General features: G+C 52.8%; 11 protein-coding genes across 11 annotated transcripts; 7 read left to right on the top strand and 4 right to left on the bottom strand.

Moving 5' to 3' along the window:
- Window positions 1-393: 393 nt before the first annotated feature.
- Window positions 394-2754, bottom strand: CC84DRAFT_1263334 (cytochrome P450). The gene is made up of 5 exons (XM_018185229.1): window positions 2398-2754; window positions 2244-2336; window positions 1978-2195; window positions 708-1916; window positions 394-654 (listed from the first exon to the last, which is right to left on the bottom strand). The coding sequence occupies exons 1-5, from the start codon at window positions 2492-2494 to the stop codon at window positions 586-588; spliced, it is 1686 nt and encodes a 561-aa protein (XP_018030708.1). The 5' UTR covers window positions 2495-2754; the 3' UTR covers window positions 394-585.
- A 1542-nt stretch (window positions 2755-4296) lies between these two features.
- On the top strand, window positions 4297-5720 carry CC84DRAFT_297650 (uncharacterized protein). The gene is made up of 2 exons (XM_018185782.1): window positions 4297-4642; window positions 4694-5720. Exons 1-2 carry the CDS (start codon window positions 4544-4546, stop codon window positions 5600-5602), a joined length of 1008 nt encoding a protein of 335 aa, XP_018030709.1. The 5' UTR covers window positions 4297-4543; the 3' UTR covers window positions 5603-5720.
- A 315-nt stretch (window positions 5721-6035) lies between these two features.
- Window positions 6036-6717, bottom strand: CC84DRAFT_1102144 (uncharacterized protein; the record flags this gene model as incomplete). The annotated part of the gene is made up of 2 exons (XM_018174949.1): window positions 6036-6095; window positions 6151-6717. The coding sequence occupies 2 exons, from the start codon at window positions 6715-6717 to the stop codon at window positions 6036-6038; spliced, it is 627 nt and encodes a 208-aa protein (XP_018030710.1).
- A 169-nt stretch (window positions 6718-6886) lies between these two features.
- Window positions 6887-7979, top strand: CC84DRAFT_1155096 (proteasome subunit beta type-3). Its single transcript, XM_018176918.1, has 4 exons — window positions 6887-6979; window positions 7029-7047; window positions 7098-7549; window positions 7604-7979. The coding sequence occupies exons 1-4, from the start codon at window positions 6977-6979 to the stop codon at window positions 7745-7747; spliced, it is 618 nt and encodes a 205-aa protein (XP_018030711.1). The 5' UTR covers window positions 6887-6976; the 3' UTR covers window positions 7748-7979.
- A 233-nt stretch (window positions 7980-8212) lies between these two features.
- CC84DRAFT_1128976 (DEAD-domain-containing protein) lies at window positions 8213-11094 on the top strand. Its single transcript, XM_018175816.1, has 3 exons — window positions 8213-10628; window positions 10682-10738; window positions 10785-11094. Exon 1 carries the CDS (start codon window positions 8292-8294, stop codon window positions 10614-10616), a length of 2325 nt encoding a protein of 774 aa, XP_018030712.1. The 5' UTR covers window positions 8213-8291; the 3' UTR covers window positions 10617-10628; window positions 10682-10738; window positions 10785-11094.
- Window positions 10676-11252, top strand: CC84DRAFT_297603 (uncharacterized protein). Its single transcript, XM_018185781.1, has 2 exons — window positions 10676-10738; window positions 10785-11252. Exon 2 carries the CDS (start codon window positions 10917-10919, stop codon window positions 11202-11204), a length of 288 nt encoding a protein of 95 aa, XP_018030713.1. The 5' UTR covers window positions 10676-10738; window positions 10785-10916; the 3' UTR covers window positions 11205-11252.
- A 1428-nt stretch (window positions 11253-12680) lies between these two features.
- Window positions 12681-14514, bottom strand: CC84DRAFT_1209336 (uncharacterized protein; the record flags this gene model as incomplete). The annotated part of the gene is made up of 5 exons (XM_018182213.1): window positions 12681-13480; window positions 13555-13753; window positions 13806-13862; window positions 13912-14365; window positions 14479-14514. The coding sequence occupies 5 exons, from the start codon at window positions 14512-14514 to the stop codon at window positions 12985-12987; spliced, it is 1242 nt and encodes a 413-aa protein (XP_018030714.1). The 3' UTR covers window positions 12681-12984.
- A 996-nt stretch (window positions 14515-15510) lies between these two features.
- On the top strand, window positions 15511-16619 carry CC84DRAFT_297684 (uncharacterized protein). Its single transcript, XM_018185783.1, has one exon. It carries the CDS (start codon window positions 15598-15600, stop codon window positions 16417-16419), a length of 822 nt encoding a protein of 273 aa, XP_018030715.1. The 5' UTR covers window positions 15511-15597; the 3' UTR covers window positions 16420-16619.
- A 647-nt stretch (window positions 16620-17266) lies between these two features.
- On the bottom strand, window positions 17267-18118 carry CC84DRAFT_1199291 (uncharacterized protein). The gene is made up of 2 exons (XM_018181611.1): window positions 17956-18118; window positions 17267-17907 (listed from the first exon to the last, which is right to left on the bottom strand). Exons 1-2 carry the CDS (start codon window positions 18036-18038, stop codon window positions 17574-17576), a joined length of 417 nt encoding a protein of 138 aa, XP_018030716.1. The 5' UTR covers window positions 18039-18118; the 3' UTR covers window positions 17267-17573.
- Window positions 18119-18210: 92 nt separating this feature from the next.
- CC84DRAFT_297689 (uncharacterized protein) lies at window positions 18211-18983 on the top strand. Its single transcript, XM_018185784.1, has one exon. The coding sequence runs from the start codon at window positions 18359-18361 to the stop codon at window positions 18941-18943; it is 585 nt and encodes a 194-aa protein (XP_018030717.1). The 5' UTR covers window positions 18211-18358; the 3' UTR covers window positions 18944-18983.
- Window positions 18984-19895: 912 nt separating this feature from the next.
- Window positions 19896-22064, top strand: CC84DRAFT_1128989 (mevalonate kinase-like protein). The gene is made up of 3 exons (XM_018175817.1): window positions 19896-20038; window positions 20119-20339; window positions 20394-22064. The coding sequence occupies exons 1-3, from the start codon at window positions 19993-19995 to the stop codon at window positions 21810-21812; spliced, it is 1686 nt and encodes a 561-aa protein (XP_018030718.1). The 5' UTR covers window positions 19896-19992; the 3' UTR covers window positions 21813-22064.
- Window position 22065: the final 1 nt, after the last annotated feature.

The following is a 22065-nucleotide window of genomic DNA, read 5'->3' on the forward strand; positions in this document are numbered from 1 at the left end:
TGCTATACGCTGAAAATGAATTCAGGTTCGCTGGAACGTCCCACGACGATGTAGCGTCTTTCTTGGACCAAATCAGCCGAGAAAACGCAAATTACATCAGACGCGTTAATCTATGTTTGCTCACTTCGCGTTGGTAGAACACTTAGAAGGAATTCCCGGAGATCACCCTACACACTTCCCAGTCTACGGGTTGACGGACGAGGCTCAGACTGATCTGGATGACCGCCTACCAGAATACACTCTAATCGCTGATAAATGCTCATCTTTCGAGAGGATCAGACGTCGCTGCCTCGAACTTAAGGAGATCTCGATTTTTGGAATATATCGGCGAACAGCAAAGGCGCCGGAATCTCAGAACCCCTGAACTTACCTCCCATCTAATTAGGCGGATTGGCACAACTTAAGGTCATATTATTTTTGGAGGAGATATATATCTACGCGTATGACTATAGGCCGGATGACCACAGGACCAAGGAAAGGAAGAGTCATGACTGGACGATCAAAATTCCGGAAAGGCCCAATTTTCATTTACAGGTACAGGCTCGTTTTCGTATCGTTGTCCTTGACTCAAACCCTCTAAAGCAATTACGCTTTCTCATGAAACTTGACCCTCATCATGCAGCTGTCGAACGGTTTGGCGGTAATAACCGGGGCCTGTAGGTGTATCTATGTTAGATTGATAACACTATGGACGAGAAGCGACTTACACTGAACAGCTCTGATTTAAGCTTATATCTCCCTGAGTCATCCAAAGTAGGGATCCCTTTCTCGTTCAACTCTACTTCCCCAGCGCCAACTTTAGTGAAGTCATATTTCCGTACCGTGCAAGCCAAAATCACTCTAGCTTCTAAGTTAGCTAATTCCTGGCCGATGCAGTTGCGTGGTCCTCGTTCGAAGGGCCTCCAAGCACTGATGGGAATCTTGTGGTCTCCTGACTGCTTCGAGTCCCACGTATCGTCTTTCGATGCTGATGTTGTGTCGCTATCACCCAGCCAACGCTCGGGGACAAAGTCGTTAGCCGTTTCACCATATACTTTGGGGTCGCGTTGAATGATGAAGTGGTTCAGGTAAAGAATCGTGCCGTCGGTACAGATTTCTCGTCCGTCATTAAGTCGTACTTTGAAACCACTACCGATGCGCGACATTCGTGCACTGCCAGCGGGAGGCCAGAGTCGAAGTGCTTCTTTGATACACGCAGAGGTATATGACAGCGCTTTCGTGGTCTCGTCAGGTTTGGCCAGATAGACCTCACGAGGATCTTGGTCGCCAAAGACGGCATCGTGCTCGGCACGGATAGTTTCGAGACACTTTGGGTGGATAGAGAGGGCGTAGTACAACCACTGAAGCAATATTGAAGTAGTGTCATGACCTGCAAACAAGAAAGTCTTGACCTGATCCGCTATGCTTTGTACAACATTGCTCGACAGCCGATCAACGTCTTTCAAAGCAAGCGCAAGTACTGAACGGTCTTGGGCCTGTTTATCTCCTGCTTTTTGCGAAGCCCTGATTTCATCGAATTTGTCCTCGATACATCTTTTGATAGCTGCGTCGGCTTTGTTGCTATGGTGGATCCGTGATATCACCAACGGAACGTTTGTCCACCAAGGAATCAAACCAGGCCGGCCTGAATTCGCAAAAGTGTGTAGAAGATTTCGAGTATGGAATACAACGGGATGGCCGCCAGTTTCCAGATCTTGTGCTTCAAAATCAAGATTCATGATGACTGCGCCAATAATGTCGAACGTAACGTTGGTGCACAATGGTTCCAGCGCGAATTCGCTTCCAGAATTAGCGAGAGAATCTAGCTTCCCTATGAAGGTTGTTGTCTTGTCGACGATGGCTGGTAAGAGTGTAGTCAAGTGCTGAGGGGCAAATCCAGGATTGAATCGTTTACGGAGCGTCTTCCAAGCATCACCCTTTGGACTCGTTTAATCTGGAAATGGATGCACTCGAAATGTTTAAGGTATGTAGACGTACCTCTTTGGAAAGGACTGATTCATGGCCTATCAGACGTGTGAACTCGAAGATAGTAGGTGACTTCTGTACACTCGTCGGGAAACCTTTAGATATCCTTGAGATCTGCTCTGCGACAGCGTGGGAATTAACCACAGTCAATGGATAGTTGGCTGGTCGCACATCCACAAACAAGACGTCGGGACGTCCCGCATCTTCCGCCATCCCTTCAAAGATGTAGTCTACGACGTGGCGTTAATGAAAATACCTTCACAGCAGGAAATTCTTACCGATATGGCGCCGAGCATCGCCAAATTTCTTGAAGCCGCTTGCGATGTAGGGAAGATGCCCTATGAAAAAGGAATTCGGCAATTGAGGGATATCTATTGAAAATTTTAGATGACAAGTCGACCTCGCTGATGTAACAATGAACGAAAAACGCACCTTTGAATTTCTTAAACCGCCAGTGGTACAACTGCACGTAAATCAAGTATGCGATTACTGGTAACACTGCCAGAACGGCGTATGTGATGCTCGTCATAGCGAATTATCCTTTCAGCAACAGGCACTCTCCAAGAGAGCTCGACAAAGCGGTACCGTCCAAGGAGACGCGGCACGATCAGAAACCCACTGCGTGACGTAGGGGAAATCTTTTCTTGTGAATGTTTTGGGGGTGAATGAAAGTCCAACAATCAACGAATTAATGACAGTGCCACAGAGAAACCACGGTGTCGCCATGAAGGTAGCGCGAGTCTAGCGCGGAACCTAGGGGCGCATTATAATGAGCTTTCATGACGTAACGCCGCGGCCGTATTCTAATCGACTGGAGGCCGATGTGAACACTGAAAATTACAAGCTTCTCAAAGTAGCAAATAGTAGCTGTTCTACGCTATGCGTTCGCGTAATGGTAGTTTACGAATGCGTGCTGCTGGTTGGATGATGCTGGCGATCGATTGGGAGGGGGCCGATCCGTACCGTTTCCAGCTTCCCAATGCCACTTGCACCAACCCCAATTCTTTCGCATCCTGGCCCCGATAGCATGACTCGCTTTGCGACATCTCAGCTCAGCTCAGAAGTGATTGCCAACAAGCAGCATCTGCGCAATGATGTTGAATGATGAGTCCAGATGCGCTTGAAAAGCGGGGCAGCAGGTGGTCTGTTTATTCAATTCATGTCAATACCTGGGAGATCGAGAAGGCTTGAAGTAGCATTAATGATACTCCAACCCTTCCTTGGGAATGTCTTTTTGAACTTTAAGGCCCTGGCCACTGTCTGGTTCTTAGTAGCGATCAACAATTTGAGATGAGAAGTAGTATGTAGCAGGATTGGCAAACTTTCGCCTGAATCGAACGGTCGGCCACCTGTTCGCGATTAAATTGTCTCGATAGGTGTGGCAATGTGGATCGCTGTTTGGCCTGCGTGAGCCAGTGCGACTTGCAACGTGTACCGTTAAGACGCATCCTTTGGTTTGAGCTCTGCGAGCATGCAAAGAGGGGAGAGACCGTGAAGACGAGCACTCGACAGGCAGCCATGTGGTATGGGAGCATGTGCAGCGGATAGACGCTGGTGTACCGCAAATAGCAGCCATTCCAATGCATTGCTTGCGCAGGGCGCCGGCTATCGTGCGAGGGCAGGATTATGAGGCTTGGGCTTTGATCCAAGGATTCAACTGACCGCATTTCTCGGCGAAACACAAAGGCAGGCGAATCTGCAGGCGCTCCAGGACGAGTGAATACAAGGACGCGGCATATGTCTATTTGACTAAGCGTAAGGGTGCAGTGTAGGTGGGGGCAGGAAACAATGTGAGACAGCTGATGCAATCTCGGTCCCGGACGGGAAGCTGCAGGCGCACGTGCTCCGTTCGTGGCATGCATCACCAAGCGTTCGTCACCACCCACCAGTTCTTGCTACGACTCCGCAACCAAATTGTGCTCTTATGCACAGTTGATGCGCAGGTTCTCTCTGGACAAATACTAGCCTGCCACGGGTGCGAACAACATTTGCTGCACCTGCTCGAAGCCGCAAGTTCTCCCGACATTAGACGCTCCAATCGTGGACCGTCGCTGTGCGAGGCGCATCCGCCAAATACAAGTTGATGAGTTGTCGAACAGAATCTGCGAAAGTACGCCAGGGTTAATTGGCTCTTTACCACTCTAGCGGGACTATATATGTTTCAGGTCTTGAATGACTGGTCGGGCAGCCACCGCATCCCGCTTTTTCTCTACTCGACCCCATCGGGAACGCATGACCTTGACAATCACGCGCAGTACATAAGACTCCGCCACTTAGTTTGACAAGCACGATTCTCGCGGCTTTGTCTTCCTCTTACATATTTCTCTTCCCGCTCTTTGGAGAAGATACCAGCAACCTCACAAAGTGGCCTTCAACTTAGGCGCCAGCGCCCGACGCACGGCGCGACTCGCTTCACACAATCGCCAGTGAATCACGGAGCCAACACTGGTCCGATTGCTCCACTGCGCACACATCCATCAGACCCAATTTGCCGATAAATGTACAGCTGATCATTGCATATTCCCAGTTCTGCCGCGCTCGGGGTTACTGTTGATCCCCCAAGCACATTCGTACACTGATGCAGCCTCTGTTGATTCATTTCTGTGATCTCTGCTCCACTTCGACCGCTATACCATTCTCAGCTTCCGTCTTCTCTCAAAACAACTCCTGTTCACACGTAAGACCACACTTTGTTACAACCTATGAGTACTGATCCCTTACGTCATAGTGTGGCGCCTTATCAACGGGCATCAACATCAAGACTTGCGGGAAGCAACAAGAATCAAACATGCAACAAGACGAGCTCGCGCAGCTGTTCTCAGCTCATATGCGCCTATCGCAGAACCGGAATAATGGTTCTCAAGATTCTCAAGTGGCACCACAACAACAGCCTGCGCAGCAGCAGGAACAGGTGTCACAGCCGATCATCTACGCTTCCCAACATTACACCCACAGCTACCACGTTGCTCCCACGCGTCAGTTGGACCCAGAATCTGAGAAAACTCATATCGAACCATCTGAACTGCATGGAGTCCTTCTGCGGAACAGCATCGATCCGACTCTTCTGTTCCCGTCACAGATCGACTTATTTCAGAACGCAGACAACGATCAGAGGCTCCGATTACTCGAGCTTTGGCGTATTTCTCCTCCTTCAGGTAGTACGGCCAGGCAGCTATACGACTGGCCGCCCACAAGCCTGGCGCAAGAGGAGGCTATGGCAAAGCTACGGTATGAGAGGATGATTGAAGAGCGGGTGCAGCAAGATGAAATACAGAAACACCAACAGCAGCTGGATCAGAGCATGGACCAGAGCACAGATACTGCGGCAGTGCAGGCAGCCCGTGATATACTCGTAGGGTCACCCGATACTGCCGCCGAACCATACATTGTATCGGGTTACGATATGCTTGCACGACGGGAGTATGAAGAGTCGGCGAAGTCTGCTGGAAACTACCTTCGGGAATCAACGAGCTACAATCAAGCAACCGATCCAGTGTACATACATACTGGCCAGACCGGCCTTTGGGAAAAGAATGTCGGCAGCATTTTGGACATGGAGAATCAATACGGAGCTTTCGCTCACGCTAGAGACTTCGATGTCCACCGAACTTATGGAGACGATGAGATGGTCATGTAATGAAAAAGAAGAAATTGGGCAATTCGGGAGACATTTGGGATTGCAGGGTGTAATGTTGCCGCATGGAGTTCAGCGCAATGATAGGCGGCTGGAGCGATGAGAGAGGACCACCCGGTGTCATTTACAGTGCATGTTTGTTTTCGGCATATCAGGAGGAGTCACTTGCACACCACCACTCAAATACCCCAGCTTCGGCGAGAACACGACCCCACTCTAGAACTATTTCCATTGCATACTTACAAGCAAGCACGGAATTTGGCGCTTAGAATTTCTGAAGTGATTCGTCTCATATTGTACAGAGCAAAAAGCTCAGTTCCCCAACTCCAATAGAATGCTGAGTCTGTCCTCCCCTTACACGTAGAAAATACACTGCTTGTCAGGTTCTCGAAAGCCCAAAGTAGGCTTCGACACCTCCTGCCATACCCCCATTCGACTAATTTAGTTTCCCTTTCTTGCCCGAGGGGTACTTCTTCCATCCGCGACCATGGCCCTTCTGTGCGCTTGTCAGTATACCGTTTCCGCCTGCCAGCAATCCAGATTGAACTCACCTGCTTCCATTCCTGGATCAAAGCCGGCATCTCCATCATAGCCTTCTTCCTCATCTCCAAGCGTCCCTTGAGCGTCCTCTCCCACAGCTTTCCCTTAACCTTTTGACCCTCTCCCGTGCCCTTGACCTGTAAGCCCCTCTCTATCCGCCTCTGCTCCTTGGCACCGGGCTTCTTGATAGTCCACGGCAACAAATCGAGGACATCGTGTTTTTGTGCTAGTTTGACGAGATCGGCTTGTTGGCGAAGGCCGAACACGGGCCCGTACCAGCGGCCAGTGGTGTGGTTTTTGCGCGGGAGGAAGGGGTTTGGGTACGGGAGGCCAGCCTGGGCTTCGGCTGGTACGTTGCGGGGTACGGAGAAGTCGCCACGGAGTGGCTCTTGTGCTGTGGGCTCGGCGTGGACGGGAGAGGCCACGGGCTCTGCTGGCGCGACGGTGGATGCGGTCTCTGCGGTTGGGGCAGCAGGCGCGGTGAAGTGCAGCAGCGATTGCGGCGGGTACTTCTCAAAGAAGTTGATCAGCCGCGGTGGCAGCGACTGTGCCGTTCGGAGGTGCCGTTGTAAGCTCATTGTGTGTGTGAATGCGATTGTAGGAGAGCTCCCAGTGTTAGCATTGATGGGCGCGGAGGAAATTCGCGATCACGTGCCGATTAACGCGCTCGGGCCAATGAAGCTCGCCGCCCGCCGCGTAACAGTTGCTACCTACGAGCATCGCCAGCTAGCTCTGCCACCGCCGCCCCTCACCTCGCCCTCCTCGCCCATATCCCCGTTCCGCCTAGAGAAGCACTGCATACCCCGTAGAAAGCTTCTTCTCCCACAATTCCGAGCCATGGTAAGCTCGCGCATCAACCACCGCAATGACATACAGCTAACAGCCCCAGTCGTCGCCGTTCTCGATTAGTACGCCCGCCCTCCGCATTCTGTAGAGTCAAGCTCCTAACCTCGAACAGACGGCGGTGCCTGCGTCGCCATGGTGGGCAAAGACTGCGTCGCCATCGCCTGCGATCTCCGCCTTGGCATGCAAGCCCTCACTGTGTCCAATAACTTCCCCAAGATCTTCCAGTACGGCGACGTCTTCCTCGGTCTAACAGGTCTCGCTACCGACGTATCGACCGTCTCCGATCTATTCCGCTACAAAGTCAACATGTACCGACTGCGCGAGGAGCGCAACATCAGCCCGCAGACCATGGCCAACCTTGTCAGCTCGAGTCTGTACGAGCGGCGGTTCGGCCCATACTTCGTCAGCCCAGTGATTGCGGGGATCAACCAGACCACGGGAAAACCGTTCATCTGCGGATTTGACAGCATTGGATGCATTGATTTCGCGAAGGACTTCATCGTGAGCGGAACAGCGAGCGACCAGTTGTTTGGTACTTGCGAGGGGCTTTGGGAGCCGGATCTGGTAACGCTGCCTACTGTAGCCTACACCTGACCTGTAACTAACAATCGGAAACAGGGACCGGAGGACCTCTTCGAGACGTGCTCACAAGCACTGCTCAACGCCGTGGACCGAGACGCTCTATCAGGCTGGGGAGCGCACGTCTACATCATCGAGAAGGACAAGGTGACGAAGCGGTTATTGAAGGGCAGGCAAGACTGAGGTGGTGCACGGCATGCAATGCTGCTGGGTACAAGCGATCAATGGTTCTGGAATCATAAGCGTTATGAACGACATGGCTAGTAGCCTAAAGGAGCCTCAACAGGAAGACGACGAGGCATCCATCATGATACGGCATATGGTATAATCTAGATGAACTGCTCCACTGGGGTATGACAGGGCTCGATCAAAGCTTCGATGGTCCCTAGACATTGTCCTGTTCTCCTTGTCTTCCGATGTTTCTGTTGCGTGAGATCCGATAGGAATTCTGTCGATGGGCTATCGCCCCAAATGGAGCGACCTAGAGGCTCAGCGTGCGTACAAAAGCGTGAAGGTTCAGTTATGGTCGCTCTACAAGGTGGGGCGCGTTGAAGCCGGGATTGAGGCAGAGCCCGCACGTGACCAGGCGATCGCACTAGTCTACCTCCGCGACTTTCAGTTGCGCAAGCTGAACTTCTCCACTCCCGACGCTCCACCGCTACCTCTCTGCATAGAGAGTGTCCTGTAACAGAAAAGCCTTCTAAATTCTTCACATACGTCGCGCGACATGGCAACAATTGCCGGCGCTCGCGCACCACCGCCTCCACGCGACCCGCCGCCTCCACCCCCAGAAGATATTCCTCCTCCCCCGCCGCCACCAAGCTCAGAACCGCCTCCTCCACCACCACCGAGTATAGAGCCACCGCCACCGCCTCCACCTGAGGAAGATGGCCCCAACTTTGGGCAACCGAAAAAGAAGAAGGGCTTCGCTTCACAAAACAAGAAGCAACCACCTAGTATCGATGACATACTGAAGGCAAAGCGGGAGAAGGAGGCAGCGGCAGCCAAGCCCAAGTTCTTATCCAAAGCCGAAAGAGAACGTATTGCGCTCGAGAGGCGTCAGAAGGAGGTCGAAGATGCGCGTAAGAGAAAGGAAGCTACAAACGGCGCCACAAGTTCATATCCAAGCAATGGAGTGTCGTCAAACGGGTCTAGAAATTCGGCAGCAGTACCGACAGGCCCTCGGGCTATGCGTGCGGAGCCTCCAAGCGGACCTGCATCGATGCGATCGAAGAGCGATATGCCGCCTCCGTCAGCCCCCAAGCCTGGAGACAAGCGCGGCGCGAAGAGACCGGTGGCCGAAGATGCGGAGGCACAAATGGTTAGGCAAAGATATATGGGAGCCGAGATAAATCAGTCTACGTTCTCAGCGAAGAAGAAGCGGAGGCGGACGACGGAGAAGAAGTTCAACTTTGAGTGGAACGATGAGGAGGACACAAGCCCAGACTACAACCCGATATACGATCAACGTGCCGATGTAAACCTGTTCGGCCGTGGAACGTTGGGCGGTTTCGCCAAAGAGGTGGACCGCGAGCAGGGTGTTGATGCGAACATCAGGAAATATATCGAAGCTATGATCCGAGCAGACCCCGAGAACGGTAGGCAGCGCGCAGAGCAAATATTGGAGATGGAACGACGGCGGAACGAGGCCCCGCATGCACAGTTGGACAAGCATTGGAGCGATAAGAAGCTTGAGCATATGCGCGAGCGCGATTGGCGCATCTTCAAGGAAGACTTCGACATTGCGACGAAAGGAGGTTCGATACCTAATCCCATGCGCAACTGGGGAGAGGCTGGGCTCCCAGACAACATTCTTCGGATCGTGGAATCAGCGGGGTATAATGAGCCCACACCCATCCAGCGTGCATCCATACCCATCGCCTTACAAGCGCGAGATCTCATTGGTGTCGCGCAGACTGGTTCTGGTAAAACGGCTGCATTCGTCCTACCTTTGCTGGTCTATATTTCACGACTTCCTCGGCTCAGCGCCGCCAACAAGAACGATGGTCCTTACGCGCTTGTTCTTGCGCCCACTCGTGAATTGGCCCAGCAAATCGAGGTTGAAGCCAGGAAGTTTGCTGCCCCTCTGGGTTACAACACTGCGGTCATTGTGGGAGGGCACGCTATCGAGGAACAGGCGTTCCAGCTTCGCGACGGTGCGGAGATCATCATTGCCACACCCGGTCGTCTCTTGGATTGTATTGAGCGCCGTGTACTAGTTTTGAGCCAGTGCTGTTATGTCATTATGGACGAAGCTGATCGCATGATTGACATGGGTTTTGAAGAGCCAGTCCAGAAGATTCTCGACGCCCTCCCTGTCAACAACGAAAAGCCCGATACTGAAGAGGCGGAAGACTCACGCCTCATGACTCAAGGCCAATACCGCCAGACGATGATGTACACAGCTACCATGCCCACTGCCGTTGAACGAATAGCAAGGAAATACCTACGACGACCAGCCATTGTTACCATCGGTAAACAGGGCGAAGCCGTCGAGACTGTCGAACAACGCGTCGAGTTTGTGCCAGGCGAAGACAAGCGCAAGAAGCGTCTACAGGAGATCCTCTACTCGAACGAGTTTGCTCCGCCTATGATCGTGTTCGTCAACATCAAGCGCAACTGCGACTCTGTTGCGCGCGACATCCAGAAAATGGGCTTTAGCGCAGTCACCTTGCATGGTTCCAAGACACAGGAACAGCGTGAAGCCGCGCTGCTGTCCCTCCGCGACGGCCGGACCCAAGTGCTGGTCGCTACCGATCTCGCAGGACGTGGTCTTGACGTTCCCGACGTTAGTCTGGTCGTTAACTTCAACATGGCGCACAACATAGAGAGCTACACTCATCGTATTGGTCGCACGGGTCGTGCGGGCAAGACTGGTGTCGCGATCACCTTCTGGGACAACAACGATGCGGATGTGCTGTACGATCTCAAGCAGATGCTGGCGAACAGCACGAAGAGCAAGCTGCCGGAGGACCTGCGGAAACACGAGGCTGCGCAGCAGAAGGGTGGAAAGGGAAAGAAGACTGACGGTGGGAAGGGCTTCGGTGGTTAGGATCTGGTCAGAGTGAGGATTTTCGATAGTGATATCAACGTATGTTACTTCTGACGTAATCTCAGAGTCTACTGAAGATATCGATCAAGAGTTTCGTGGTGCTTCTGTGAATGGGGAAGTCGGTATGTGACCATTTGATCTCAAACTGAGCGTATTTGACGTTGCAAGATCCACGCCATGGTTTTGCTTGTCCGCCTAGGCCGCATACTGAGCGAAGAGTCACAAGACTGCACAAGCGAAGCACCAAGAACAAAGTAGACGTGTTGTTCTTGCGGAAAGAGACTTTTTCGTGCTCAGCTGATGAGGGATATACACCACACCCCGCACCTCAAGATTTACCTGCACTCATTGTGGTCCCCAGACGGTTGTCCCGGCGCCTCAAGTCCAAACATCCACTTGCCCTTACTATACCCGTATACCCCGCGTCATCATCTGCTGTCTCCATCGAGACCCCGGGTACTGGGTGAATTGCTTCCCTGTTCCTCCTCGATACTTACATATTTGTGCCTGCGACTCTGTATCGCATCGCCCGCGCGTAGTGCCTTCATAAGTGTCCATTTGCTCGTTGTAGAAGTGCTCTTTGGCTAGTACTTCCTTGTAGTGTAGTAGCTCCTTTGGCAGCTCCACCAAGTACCCGTTCGGCGTTGCAAGTGTAGAGCAGGGGTACTGTTCGGCCTGTTGCTCTTTTTCCATTGCGTCTGAGCGCCCAAGGTCCGCTGTCGCGTCTTGTGCCTGATGCTCTTCTTGCTGCTGCTTCTGAAGTGGGTTCTATCTGAATGTCGGGTCGGCTTGACAACTACGATGCACATTCCGTTTCACATCTGTGATGATCCTTCCAACCTGCAACAGTGCGCAGTAGACGGTGTCAGGAAAGGACTTGAACATAGACGCTCGCACTCTTGCCACCTCAAGGAGCCGGCTCCACAGGTCACCACCTCAACAAGGTTCTGCCTCGGGAGACGCTTCGGAGACAGCAGCAGGGGCTTGGTAAACTCTGACGAGTGCCGCAGAAATGGCATCTTGGTCTGCATCCGTTGTCGTGCCTGTAGTCGTTGGCGTAATCGAAGCCAAAGCGACTTGAATCACCGTTTCAGTGAAGACAGCTGGAGCGGCAGAATATGTGTCCAGATATGAAGTGGTAGAGATGGTTGCAGAGTACACCGTTGTAGCTGGTGCAGGTGTGTGTCCGCCGCGTCAAGAACTGATGGCAATTCTGACGCAAGCGCACATCCACATGCTCACAAGGACTGCTGCTACAGGTATTACAAGGGTCAAATAGCCGATGATGGTATCTTCGATTTCGTACCAATAGTCGAGGAGGAGGGAGGACCAGGTTGAGGCGTTGTTAGAACCAGGAGCACATTCATCTTCGTAGTCCTCCTACTCATCTTCGTCGTCACTGTCTTCAGAGCTGCTATCTAAGGGTTTTGCAGGTGTGAGGATATCGTTGTCGGAATCTACATTGGAGGGAGTGGTGTAGTTTAGGTCCTTTCGACTGGTGAGCAGTTGCGGAGGGATCGTCATGTGGCTTCATTACCTCATCAGTAGTATAGGACATCTCAGAGTCTGAACCATAGGCCCAGTCATCATCACCAACTCCTCTTGATGAGCAGACATGTTGAACCAGTGCTACAACGGTCAGTGATACGTGAGAGATTCGGATTGTGGAAGGAAGATTGATTGAGAAACATTCGTGTATAGGAAAGATCTGCGGTAAAGTGTTGGGAAGCGGTATTTGGGAGGGCGAGAATGCTCCTTGGAACCTGGACATGGTCGCGAAGTAGGATGGGATTATGGATGTAGGTGCAAGTCGGGCTCAATTGTACCTAGTCACGGAACCTCACATGATGTGCATGTGCTTGTAGCGTTGATCACCTTAATACCGGGGAAGTTTAGTCAGGATTTTGGACTGAGCAATTTGGCCAGGAGAATTTTTTGAAAGGCTACCCGAATACCTATTGAGAACAACAAAAGGCAGTGGAGGTGGTCAAGCATGCAGATCTCTGATACTGTTCCTGCATGCCAACCTGCAAAGCATTCAACGTGAAGAGCAATACTGAAGGTCTCATTATCAGAGTTCCGCAAACTAGTCAGAGATCCATCGAGATGCGCTGGAAGCCCATAATTGTAAGACTCCAACTACCGACGACTAACCAAACTCCCAAGTCTAAGGAATTCTCATACGATCCACCGCCCTATACCATCATCCAATTCAGGGAAGACCTGATTCACACTTCATATTCGTAACTTAAGGGCTCCATGTGTGATGTCCAGAACGACGTTAGATGCTCGAACGAATGCCGCCCATCTTCCTGCCCAGGGCCATTTCCAGACAAATCAATGTTCGTGCATGAGGCGAACGCCCAGGCTACTCATCGTCGTCATCAACGTCCTCCGGGTCTTCTTCGTCGGAATTCTGGTAATAGTCTTCAGGAAGCGGCAGATTCTGCGAGTCCGAGTATTTTCGAGCGGGGTAATTGGTCTGAAGTGGGTAGGGAGAATGACCGTTGCGATCGGTGAAGCCTTTGAAACCATTGAAGCCGCGAAAGCCGTGGTTGATATCGGAGCCATCGAATCTCTGGAAACCAGTGAAGCCGTTGTGCTTGTTGTGACCGTTGCGATTATCATCGTCCTCGTAGTTGTTGTAGCTAGTGTAGCGATTGACGCTATAGCGACTATTCAGAGAAGGACCGCTAGCACTACCGGTGGAGGCCTCCCGGGCCACCTTCGCAGCTTGAGCCTTCTCTTTCGCCTCCAAAAACTTGAAGCGTTTGCGCTTCACCTCTAGTTCAGCTTCGGCGGCCTCCAGCTCAGCTTGCAGCTTCTTGACCTCGACAGGTACATCTTCGTCGGACTCTTCGTCGCTGCTACAGGTTAGAAATCAGTAATGTATCAAGATGTAAGGGCCTGAAGTAAATGCAGAAAAAATGATACGCACATGACGGTCGGCGACTCCTTCTTGATGACCGCGGCCTTAGAATTCAGGCGGCGGCGCTTCGGCTTAGGTGCTGGAGAATCCTCTGGAAGAGGGTCAGGAGTGCCACTGTCGGTGGAGATTTGACGGAAGTCTCGGCTCTTGCTCTTGTCCTTTCCGCGACGGTCCCAGCCCACGTCTGGATCGCGACGAAGTCGGACGGCTGTACAAGTTCATTAGTTTAGGGTTATATGATAACTACCAGCAGTACTCACGCTTCTTGGGTTTCTTCGGCTTCGCGGGTTTCCACCACCCCTGAACGCGGCTTTCATCTAGGAAACAGTCAATACGCGCCTGAGAGTGAAAAATTCGCAAACATACACGCCTCATTTTGACCACGCTTCATGCCCTTCGGGAGATCCTGCTCGACCAGCTCCTCCAGATAAGAATCAAGGGAGTCGTCAGAGCTAGACTCAGACGCCGGCTCTTGAGCGTTTGGGTTGCGCAAGCGAGGGTTCAGGCACTCGGCCTTGATCTGCCGAATGTCTTCGAGACGAGCCCACGGGTGTTTCTCATCATGCTTCGCAACAAGCTCGCGCAGACGTGCTTGCACTGCACCCAGGTCACCTCCGTTCAAGCGTGCGATTGCCTGGAGGCTCTTGAGGAACTCAACGCCCCAATTGCGCGGCTCGTCTTCTGGCTTGTCCTTGATGTGATCGCGGCGCTCGCAGTCCCATTGTCTCATGCGGATATCCTCGGGAATGATGTCTTTGAAATTCTCCGGATCAATCTTGTAGGAAGAGGCAATAGCGGGTATTATGGCGTTCACCATGTCCTGGTACAACAAGTCATATCAATTTTCTGGCTCATATACGAACGCACACTATGGCGTCCGAGTTTGGAACCCGCTGTCGTTCCTACGACTGGAACGAGGCATGGGTGACTTACCTGCGTCTCCGGCTTCAGCGTCTCGAAGCGGCCCATCTTGAGGCGCGTTCCAAGTTCGCTTGCCTGATGGGTAACTGAATGTCAGTCTGTTTGAGTATCGGGAAATTTTTCGAGGCCGAAGTTTTCGTGGCTGCGGTGCAAATAGAATGCGACAGCAGTAGTTGCCTCGCACGCAGCAGGGCAGCCGCGCCAGATCCTCCACAATTGTGCACTCGCTCAGGAAAAATTAAAGAAGGATGTCACACTTACTCTTGCTGCAGTAAAGAAAGGTTGTTATTCGAAAGATGTCAGGGTAGATTGGGTTTGCGAGCGAACTCAATGAGGTGGAACCGGATGTACAGCGAGCGAAGACGCGGGGGTAAACCACAAACCTGGGTCCCGCCAAGCACGAAACAAGCCTGGTGTGTCTACAAGGTTCGAAGAGTGGTGGTGTAGTTGATCTCGAGAAGAATTGAAGATACAGGAACAGGAGCTTTATATAGGCAGGTAAGAGAAACTTGGCCAGGTCAAGCGGGGCAACCGGACCGCGCAGGTTGCTGTAGAGATTAGAGACCCAGCTGAGAGAGAATACCTAAACAAAGCTCTATCAACTTCGATTTGAAGAAAGCGACATAATGGAGAATTGGCTTTTTACTGAAGTGGGAGGTGGCAAAGAAAGGCAAACAAGCTCTTGCTGTGGGAACAAATGATCTTGACCAGAGTCCAGAGTGCGTGAAAGTCGGCCATACTTCTATTTGAAAGCTGGTCCTCTGCTTTGACTGGATCGTAGGATGTAATCATTCCTCTCCGCATGACAGAGGGGGGATCTCGTCACTGCTTCGAGATTGATCGTCTTTGGAAGAGCGAAGAGCAGATGAACTATACACTTCCCGGAAGCACCGCATAGATGAAGCCAGTTGATGTAATACTAGCTGACGAATAAGGATGAAAACAGCTTGATCTATGTTTCAAGACGAAAAGTCGTTACGGAGACGTTCATGTCCAGCGGTAGATCCTTCCTTGGAGTACAAAACGCACAGACCAAACCTCGGCTGAACCTTCCTCGGCCTTTGACCTACGCAATACCCAAACTCCCGCAGGCATGTACATAACCGCTTCACAACCACATGCGAATTTGCCATGGCCTTGAAAAGAGAGCACTCGCCTCCCTCTGACGTTTCCACAACCATCTTTCGCTCCGAAAAGATTCAGCACGAGACATCAGCATTCATAGGCGCATTCTCACCTACCCTCTCGGCCAAAGCACTTCAAACCCTTCCGGAGTTCAGGACAGCATCGCACAAAATTGCAGCATGGCGAACGCGTTCCAAGCAGAAATCTCTGACCCCTGCATCTAAAGTTCTATATGACCTAGGCCACGACGATGATGGCGAGAAGTGGGCTGGCAGCAGGCTTCAGCACGTGCTCAACGATACGGGCACAGAAGGTGTTGTGGTAGTCGCTCGCTGGTACGGCGGTCAGAACATTGGACCCATCCGGTTCACTCACATCGAAACTTGCGCAAAGCAAGCAATCTGGAGCTGGAAAGTTGCCGACGATGCAGCAAAGAAAGAGCATGCAGCCAAGAAGCACAAGGTTGAAGAAGAGACGACAAGGAAAGAGCTTGAGGAGAACCTACAAGAGCGAGATCTGAACATCTTTGTGTTGCGGAAATTGCTCGCGGATAAGAAAGCCAAATTGGAGGATACGGAACCGGCACCTCCGACGCCTTCAAAGTCTCTCCAGGACTACAGCAAGATGTCGATGGAGGCTTTGAACAGAGCGGACAAGGCCCGAGATGCAACAATAGGTTTCATACTAAAGCAGATTGATAAGGTTGATGAAGAGTTAAAGCTTGCCAAGGAACTGGACGAAACCACAGAGGATGACTGGAAAGATGCCGAGGAGGCCTCTGCAGAAAGGGCAGCAGCTGATTCGGGCAGCAGAGATGATGGAAAATGATCAGCGGAGAATAACATTTGGATTCTGCCTGTGACTACACCCACGGCTGCCTCAGCATCTACTCGCCGACCCACATTATCGCCATTCAGATTCACTATAGTTTACTAGGAACTCGGCCACTGCTATCCAACATGTTACCAGGTTTTCCAGACGCTCGATCGGACCACAATTGAACCATCACAATCACCTACAGGCTGATTGAAGACACCTGCATCTAGTCAGCGATTTAGAGACATCAGGAAAGTCACCGGAGTCGGCTTCCTACTAAAGGCGACGTCACAGCGTATCGTCCAGAAGCATCAAGCTCCAGCTCCTTCCCCTGATTCTCCTTTATGGTAGAAGACGCCACAATTGGTATGATGCCACGCGTCACAGGCCTAATTGGCGGCGGAGTGTTGTTCATGAGCGCCTGTATGATTGCATTATTGCGGGCAGCACAGCCATGCATGGAGAGGATGTGACTGCCGCGATGGGTTTGCGGGTTGGAAGCTCTGGATGGGTTTCGATAGCGTTGATCAGGCCCAGGGTGGTTTCGCGGAGGGCTGGGAGGTTCTGAGGCTGACGAGTGGACATGTTGACGATATGTTCACGAGCCGAAAGAGTTGGGCAATACATGGCCTTCAGTATCGGAAAGCAGGCGAGAGGATTTATAGTAATGCCGATGATCCATCCATGGCTCAGATGGCTTCTTCATCCATTTGAGCTGTGGTTCGTATTCAGTATTCTCCCGTGATGATTGGTGCTTCTTGTTGTGACAGAATTAGGCATGTATGATTGGCAAAGGACTCGTCTTCTGGAGGTATCTATGATGGAACCAAGTCCATGGGACCCACTAGAGCTCGTAAAAGTTGGCCTTGTCAACAGAGGCTAATTTCGAATGTGTGACCATATGATGGATACTTTCCATGTTGTACAATATGTCTACATTGACAGGCAAGCCTATGGCCAGTCACTTTCTTGCCGTACTCTGCGAACCAATTGCAAGATCTCTCGCAGCTGACTGCGCCGCTAGACAACAGTCCGAGCAGTCAGAGGTCTCAAAGGTCTCTGCCTTCTTCGACGCGATCCCTAGTATACAAGGTCTTCTCCGCTCACGTACATTTACACACACACACCACCACCACCACTCATGCTATACCAATGTAACCCGTCTCTTAATGGCTCAAATTCCACCGTCCCTTCTTCAGCCTCCGCATCAATAGCTTCCGGCCCTTCTTCGTTCGTATCCTGCTCAAGAACCCATGTCTCCTCTTTCGCACCAAGTGGCTGGGGTTGTACGTGTCGCGAGGACCGCATCGAATTTGCATGGAGCCAATGGCAGGGTGTGCAGAGATCTTTGACGCGAGATCCAGGGCCTCAGCGGAGGGTATCGCCGGGGAGGTTGCGGAGCCTGGTGTAGGGAGCGTGAAGCCCGTTGCTGGGTTTTGGAGCATTGGTCGGCGGGGGGCAAGAAGGGAAATCGAGCGCGCTGAGGAGGGCATCGAGAATCTGTACATTATTAGAGAGAGACGCGGGCTGAGACGCTGGGCGGGCTACCGTGAGGTTGCGGCGGGCGTGAGGAGGCTTGCAGGTGCCGCAGAGGGACGGGCGACTGCCCGTAGACAGCGGAGAGCGTTCATGGCGCCTCCTCCTCGTTCGCGTTGAAGATATGGGGGGACGCGACGCTGGGGGATCGAGTTGGCGTAAGGGTCGTTCGCTGGTGCTCGGAGGTGCAGCGAGCTTGTCGCCGACGAAATCTACAGCTGGCCCGTGCATCAAAAAGTGCAGTCGCGAAAATCAGTCGCAGCTTCCCTCCAACACTTTCTATCCAGCACAGCATTGCGCCTGCGACGTACTTGCGACGCTCTTCCGATCGCTTCGGATGAAGACAAAGTGGGTGACACTGGACAACTGCTGAACGCTATCTACCGGCATTCCATTGCAACGTGCAAATTACAAGATGCACGCCGAAACTCTCGCTCCCCACCGGGTCGTATCGTCGCAGTCCATAACCCTCGAAAAGGCCGCCTCGATTCTCGATAAATACCTAGCAAACTCCGAAGTGCACTCGCACCTACACCCCGATGCGCTCATCACCCCTAGTGGCACGACCTTCGGCGCGCAAGGTGGTTCTACAGGCGGCGTGATCATGCACAACCTACGCAGAGTAGCCGCCGGGCTCAAGGGCAACTATCTGGAGCCTGAGCCTACGCCGGAACCTGAAGGCGGAGAGCGCAATGCGGTCGACGGCACTAAGGACCAACCGAACGCAGGAATGACTGATGGCACTGCAGCCGAGGACTGGCAAGACATGTCCGAGTTTGAAAGAGAAGAGGGCGCGATAGAAGTGGGCGAGGTTGGCGATCGCTCGAATTTCGTGGCGCAAGAGGAGATTGAGCCTGGTCATTTGTCGGGTGAAGGGAAGAAGAGGAAGACGGACGATGCGGGCAAGCTTGACAAGGCGGCCAGGAAGAAGGCGAAGAAAGCGAAAGACAAGGAGTTCAGGGCACAGAAGGAGAAAGCGAGAGCAGAGCAATCAGCATGATTTCTCCATGCCGACGGATCATGTCCACAGCACCACCGCTACCAAGACAAGTTGAGGCAAAACACCAAGTATTGCAACGCTCATGCCAAAATTCGGCCATGGCCGTATCGCCGATCAAATACGTACCTTTGCTGTACATGCCGCACTTGTAGACAGCCGCGGCATGGGGTCCGAAATGCGAAAGCGGCTTCATCCGGAACTTCTCCATCGAGGACTATTGCAACAACTCGAACTTTGCAGTCATCGGATATTACCATATGTGGAAGCAGTCAAGGGCATCGTCCATAGCCGATTGGTGCGCGGCAGTACCGAGCATTACGGGCCTCTAACATGCACCTTCGCCTACTGTTTCTAAGATTATACGATAAAGCAGCCTGCCACCATGTGGCGCATTCGCACAACAGCGACGGCGAGGGCCGCAAGCGAAGAGCTGCATGTGGTTTCAGCTCGCGCCACATGGGTGCGCGCACCACTGTCTGAGGCTGAAGGCGAGCTTGCCAGCCGCCTCAGGTAACGGCTGGGTCCAGTGTAGCTGTACTTTAGCTCTCGCAGAATAGCAGAGTGTGTTTCGATTATGCGCCCATGGCAGGGGAGCGCTCAAAGCTGTTGTCGATGTCATGAATGGTGGCGAGCTGTGTCGTGAGGATGCTTTCGGTCATTCAAAGAAAACCTTAGTATTATCCACGTCCAAGACGCGCGATCGAGTGCCTAGTCTGCGTTTGAAATGGATGCCTCCACGAAGGCGTGTGACCGCGATGTGTGACGCAGTGATGACATTTTGGGATCGGGGGGCCGTTCATAGGGCGTTTTCCAGAAGCACCAGGGGGGCGGTTGGACTGGGTTCCTGCAGCGGCGCGGGGAGCGAAAGTTGGTCGAAGCGCGCGTCGGAATTAACCCAGTCGAGCATTAGCATCGCCCCCAGCAATTCGGGCCCATGAACTGCCAGCGGCGGGCGCAACGCCTCCTGACTGACGACGGCAGTGCCACACAGTCACTGCAGCCAGCCCCGTGCCTTCTTACGCTGTTTGACCCAATCCGAGCTGTTTAAGATGTCTGCGACTGGCAGCCTGCGCAAGAAAGCCCCCAGTGGTAGAGGTGAGCATACTCGCGCCTGCGCTCCAGGGCTTATGCATCGGGGCCGGAAAGACTTCTTGGTCGCTAACTCGCAGCCATAGGAATATTAAAACATACCACCTCACATTCCACCCAGACCCCGGAACAGTCACCCATAGACTCGATGCCTGCACAGTTACTTTCACAGATACCCCAGACGGGTGCGCCGGCAACCAAACCAGCCATGCAGCGGAAGCAGTCATCGCCGATGATGCCTCCCTTCATGGTGTCCTCGCCCGGCAAGGTTATAGTCTATGGAGAGCACGCAGTCGTGCATGGAAAGGTGAGGCATACACCCTGATGCTTTGGAAAGATTGTGTATTAACTTCGATTGCAGCCTGCCATCGCGGCCGCCATTTCTCTCCGCTCGTACCTCCACGTATCTTTCCTCTCCAAGTCGCACCGCACCGTCACGATTCGCTTTCCCGACATTGAGCTAGAACATACCTGGAACATTGACGAGCTGCCGTGGGATGTCTTCAATGCGCCTGGGAAGAAGAAGCACTACTACGACCTGGTGACGTCGCTGGATCCTGAACTGCTCGAAGCTCTTCAACCACACCTGGACGTAGTATCACCCAAGATTCCCGAATCGATACGGAAGATACACCACGCATCTGCATGTTCTTTTCTCTACCTCTTCCTCTCCCTCGCGTCGCGAAAGACACCACCATGCGTCTACACACTCCGCTCCACAATCCCGCTAAGAGCCGGCCTCGGAAGCAGCGCAAGTATCTCAGTGTGCATCAGCTCCGCGCTGCTCTTGCAAATCCGCGCACTGAGCGGCCCACATCAAGACCAACCTCCTCAAGAGTCTGAACTCCAGATTGAGCGGATAAACAGATGGGCTTTTGTAGGCGAGATGTGCATACACGGCAACCCCTCCGGCATCGACAACACGGTCGCGTCGGGTGGAAAAGCTGTGCTCTATCAGAAGTTCAAGAACGGCCCGCCGCGCATCGTACCCCTCCACAGCTTCCCGGAGCTCCCTCTCCTCCTCGTCAACACCCGCCAGTCCCGCAGCACCGCCGTCGAAGTCGCCAAAGTTGCGACGCTCCTCGAGAACCACCCCATCCTCACTGAGAACATCCTCGACGCGATAGGCCAGATTACTGAATCTGCGTACAAGCTACTCACTGCACCTGACTTCGATCCAGAATCACACGCATCGCTCAAATACCTCGGTGACCTCGTCACAATAAACCACGGCTTGCTCGTCTCGCTGGGCGTCTCACACCCGAAACTGGAGCGAATTCGCGAGCTGATAGACCACACCGGCATCGGCTGGACGAAGCTCACGGGTGCAGGAGGCGGCGGGTGCGCAATCACAATTATCAAGCCGCGGCCGACGTCTGCTGCTAATGGCAACGGCAACGGCGTCCACCACGACCACTCCTCTTCCGAGTCGGACTCGGAGCCCGACTCGCCTGTCGCCGCGTCCATCATCTCCTCCGGCACGAAGCTCAAGCACGCCATCCTGGACTCGCTCGAGGTCAAGCTTGAGAACGAAGGGTTCGAGAAGTTCGAGACTACTCTCGCGGGTGATGGTGTGGGCGTGCTCTGGCCCGCTGTGCTGCACAACGGGAACGAAGAAGAGGGCGGCGAGGAGATTGACCAAGAGAAGTTCTTGCGGGCTGAGGGTACCGAGGGCATCGAGAGGCTGGTCGGTGTGACAAATGGCATAAGAAAGAATGTGGAGAGGGAAGTCAGAGAAGGGTGGAAGTTCTGGCGGCCGTGGGAGACGAACCAAAATTAGGCCAGCGGTTCGCATCTTTTCCTTTCTGCCTGGCCTGTTCTTAGGAGTTTCTTTTCCTCTTTGCACCTAGGGATATTGCATGTTTCGTTTCTTGCTTGCACTTGCTCAGAGTTTCGGACGCGAGTCTACATGTTCTTGGCTGGGTTTAGAGAGGACGAAGGAAAAGGAAGGGGGTGCTCTCGGGGCATAGATATCGCGGAATGCCTTTTGTGTACTACCAGTAGCGTAAACCCTAATGACATGTATCATAACA

This window comes from Paraphaeosphaeria sporulosa (assembly GCF_001642045.1).
Source record: "Paraphaeosphaeria sporulosa strain AP3s5-JAC2a unplaced genomic scaffold CC84scaffold_12, whole genome shotgun sequence".
NCBI classification, from domain to species: Eukaryota; Fungi; Ascomycota; class Dothideomycetes; order Pleosporales; family Didymosphaeriaceae; genus Paraphaeosphaeria; species Paraphaeosphaeria sporulosa.

What these genes read in the sequence shown, in the direction of transcription:
- CC84DRAFT_1155096 (XM_018176918.1), top strand. An exon ending in GGCTTTGGGAGCCGGATCTG is followed by an intron (nt 7,550 to 7,603) that starts GTAACGCTGCCT and finishes AATCGGAAACAG; the next exon opens with GGACCGGAGGACCTCTTCGA.
- CC84DRAFT_1263334 (XM_018185229.1), bottom strand. Translation starts at nt 2,494, where the DNA reads ATGACGAGCATCACATACGCCGTTCTGGCAGTGTTACCAGTAATCGCA. An exon ending in AATCAGTCCTTTCCAAAGAG is followed by an intron (nt 1,917 to 1,977) that starts GTACGTCTACAT and finishes ACGAGTCCAAAG; the next exon opens with GGTGATGCTTGGAAGACGCT. An exon ending in TTAAATCAGAGCTGTTCAGT is followed by an intron (nt 655 to 707) that starts GTAAGTCGCTTC and finishes ATACACCTACAG; the next exon opens with GCCCCGGTTATTACCGCCAA.
- CC84DRAFT_297603 (XM_018185781.1), top strand. Translation starts at nt 10,917, where the DNA reads ATGAGGGATATACACCACACCCCGCACCTCAAGATTTACCTGCACTCA.
- CC84DRAFT_297684 (XM_018185783.1), top strand. Translation starts at nt 15,598, where the DNA reads ATGGCCTTGAAAAGAGAGCACTCGCCTCCCTCTGACGTTTCCACAACC.
- CC84DRAFT_1128976 (XM_018175816.1), top strand. Translation starts at nt 8,292, where the DNA reads ATGGCAACAATTGCCGGCGCTCGCGCACCACCGCCTCCACGCGACCCG.
- CC84DRAFT_1199291 (XM_018181611.1), bottom strand. Translation starts at nt 18,038, where the DNA reads ATGAACGCTCTCCGCTGTCTACGGGCAGTCGCCCGTCCCTCTGCGGCA. An exon ending in ACGCCCGCCGCAACCTCACG is followed by an intron (nt 17,908 to 17,955) that starts GTAGCCCGCCCA and finishes AATAATGTACAG; the next exon opens with ATTCTCGATGCCCTCCTCAG.
- CC84DRAFT_297650 (XM_018185782.1), top strand. Translation starts at nt 4,544, where the DNA reads ATGCAGCCTCTGTTGATTCATTTCTGTGATCTCTGCTCCACTTCGACC. An exon ending in AAAACAACTCCTGTTCACAC is followed by an intron (nt 4,643 to 4,693) that starts GTAAGACCACAC and finishes CTTACGTCATAG; the next exon opens with TGTGGCGCCTTATCAACGGG.
- CC84DRAFT_1128989 (XM_018175817.1), top strand. Translation starts at nt 19,993, where the DNA reads ATGTCTGCGACTGGCAGCCTGCGCAAGAAAGCCCCCAGTGGTAGAG. An exon ending in GAAAGCCCCCAGTGGTAGAG is followed by an intron (nt 20,039 to 20,118) that starts GTGAGCATACTC and finishes TCGCAGCCATAG; the next exon opens with GAATATTAAAACATACCACC. An exon ending in ACGCAGTCGTGCATGGAAAG is followed by an intron (nt 20,340 to 20,393) that starts GTGAGGCATACA and finishes CTTCGATTGCAG; the next exon opens with CCTGCCATCGCGGCCGCCAT.
- CC84DRAFT_297689 (XM_018185784.1), top strand. Translation starts at nt 18,359, where the DNA reads ATGCACGCCGAAACTCTCGCTCCCCACCGGGTCGTATCGTCGCAGTCC.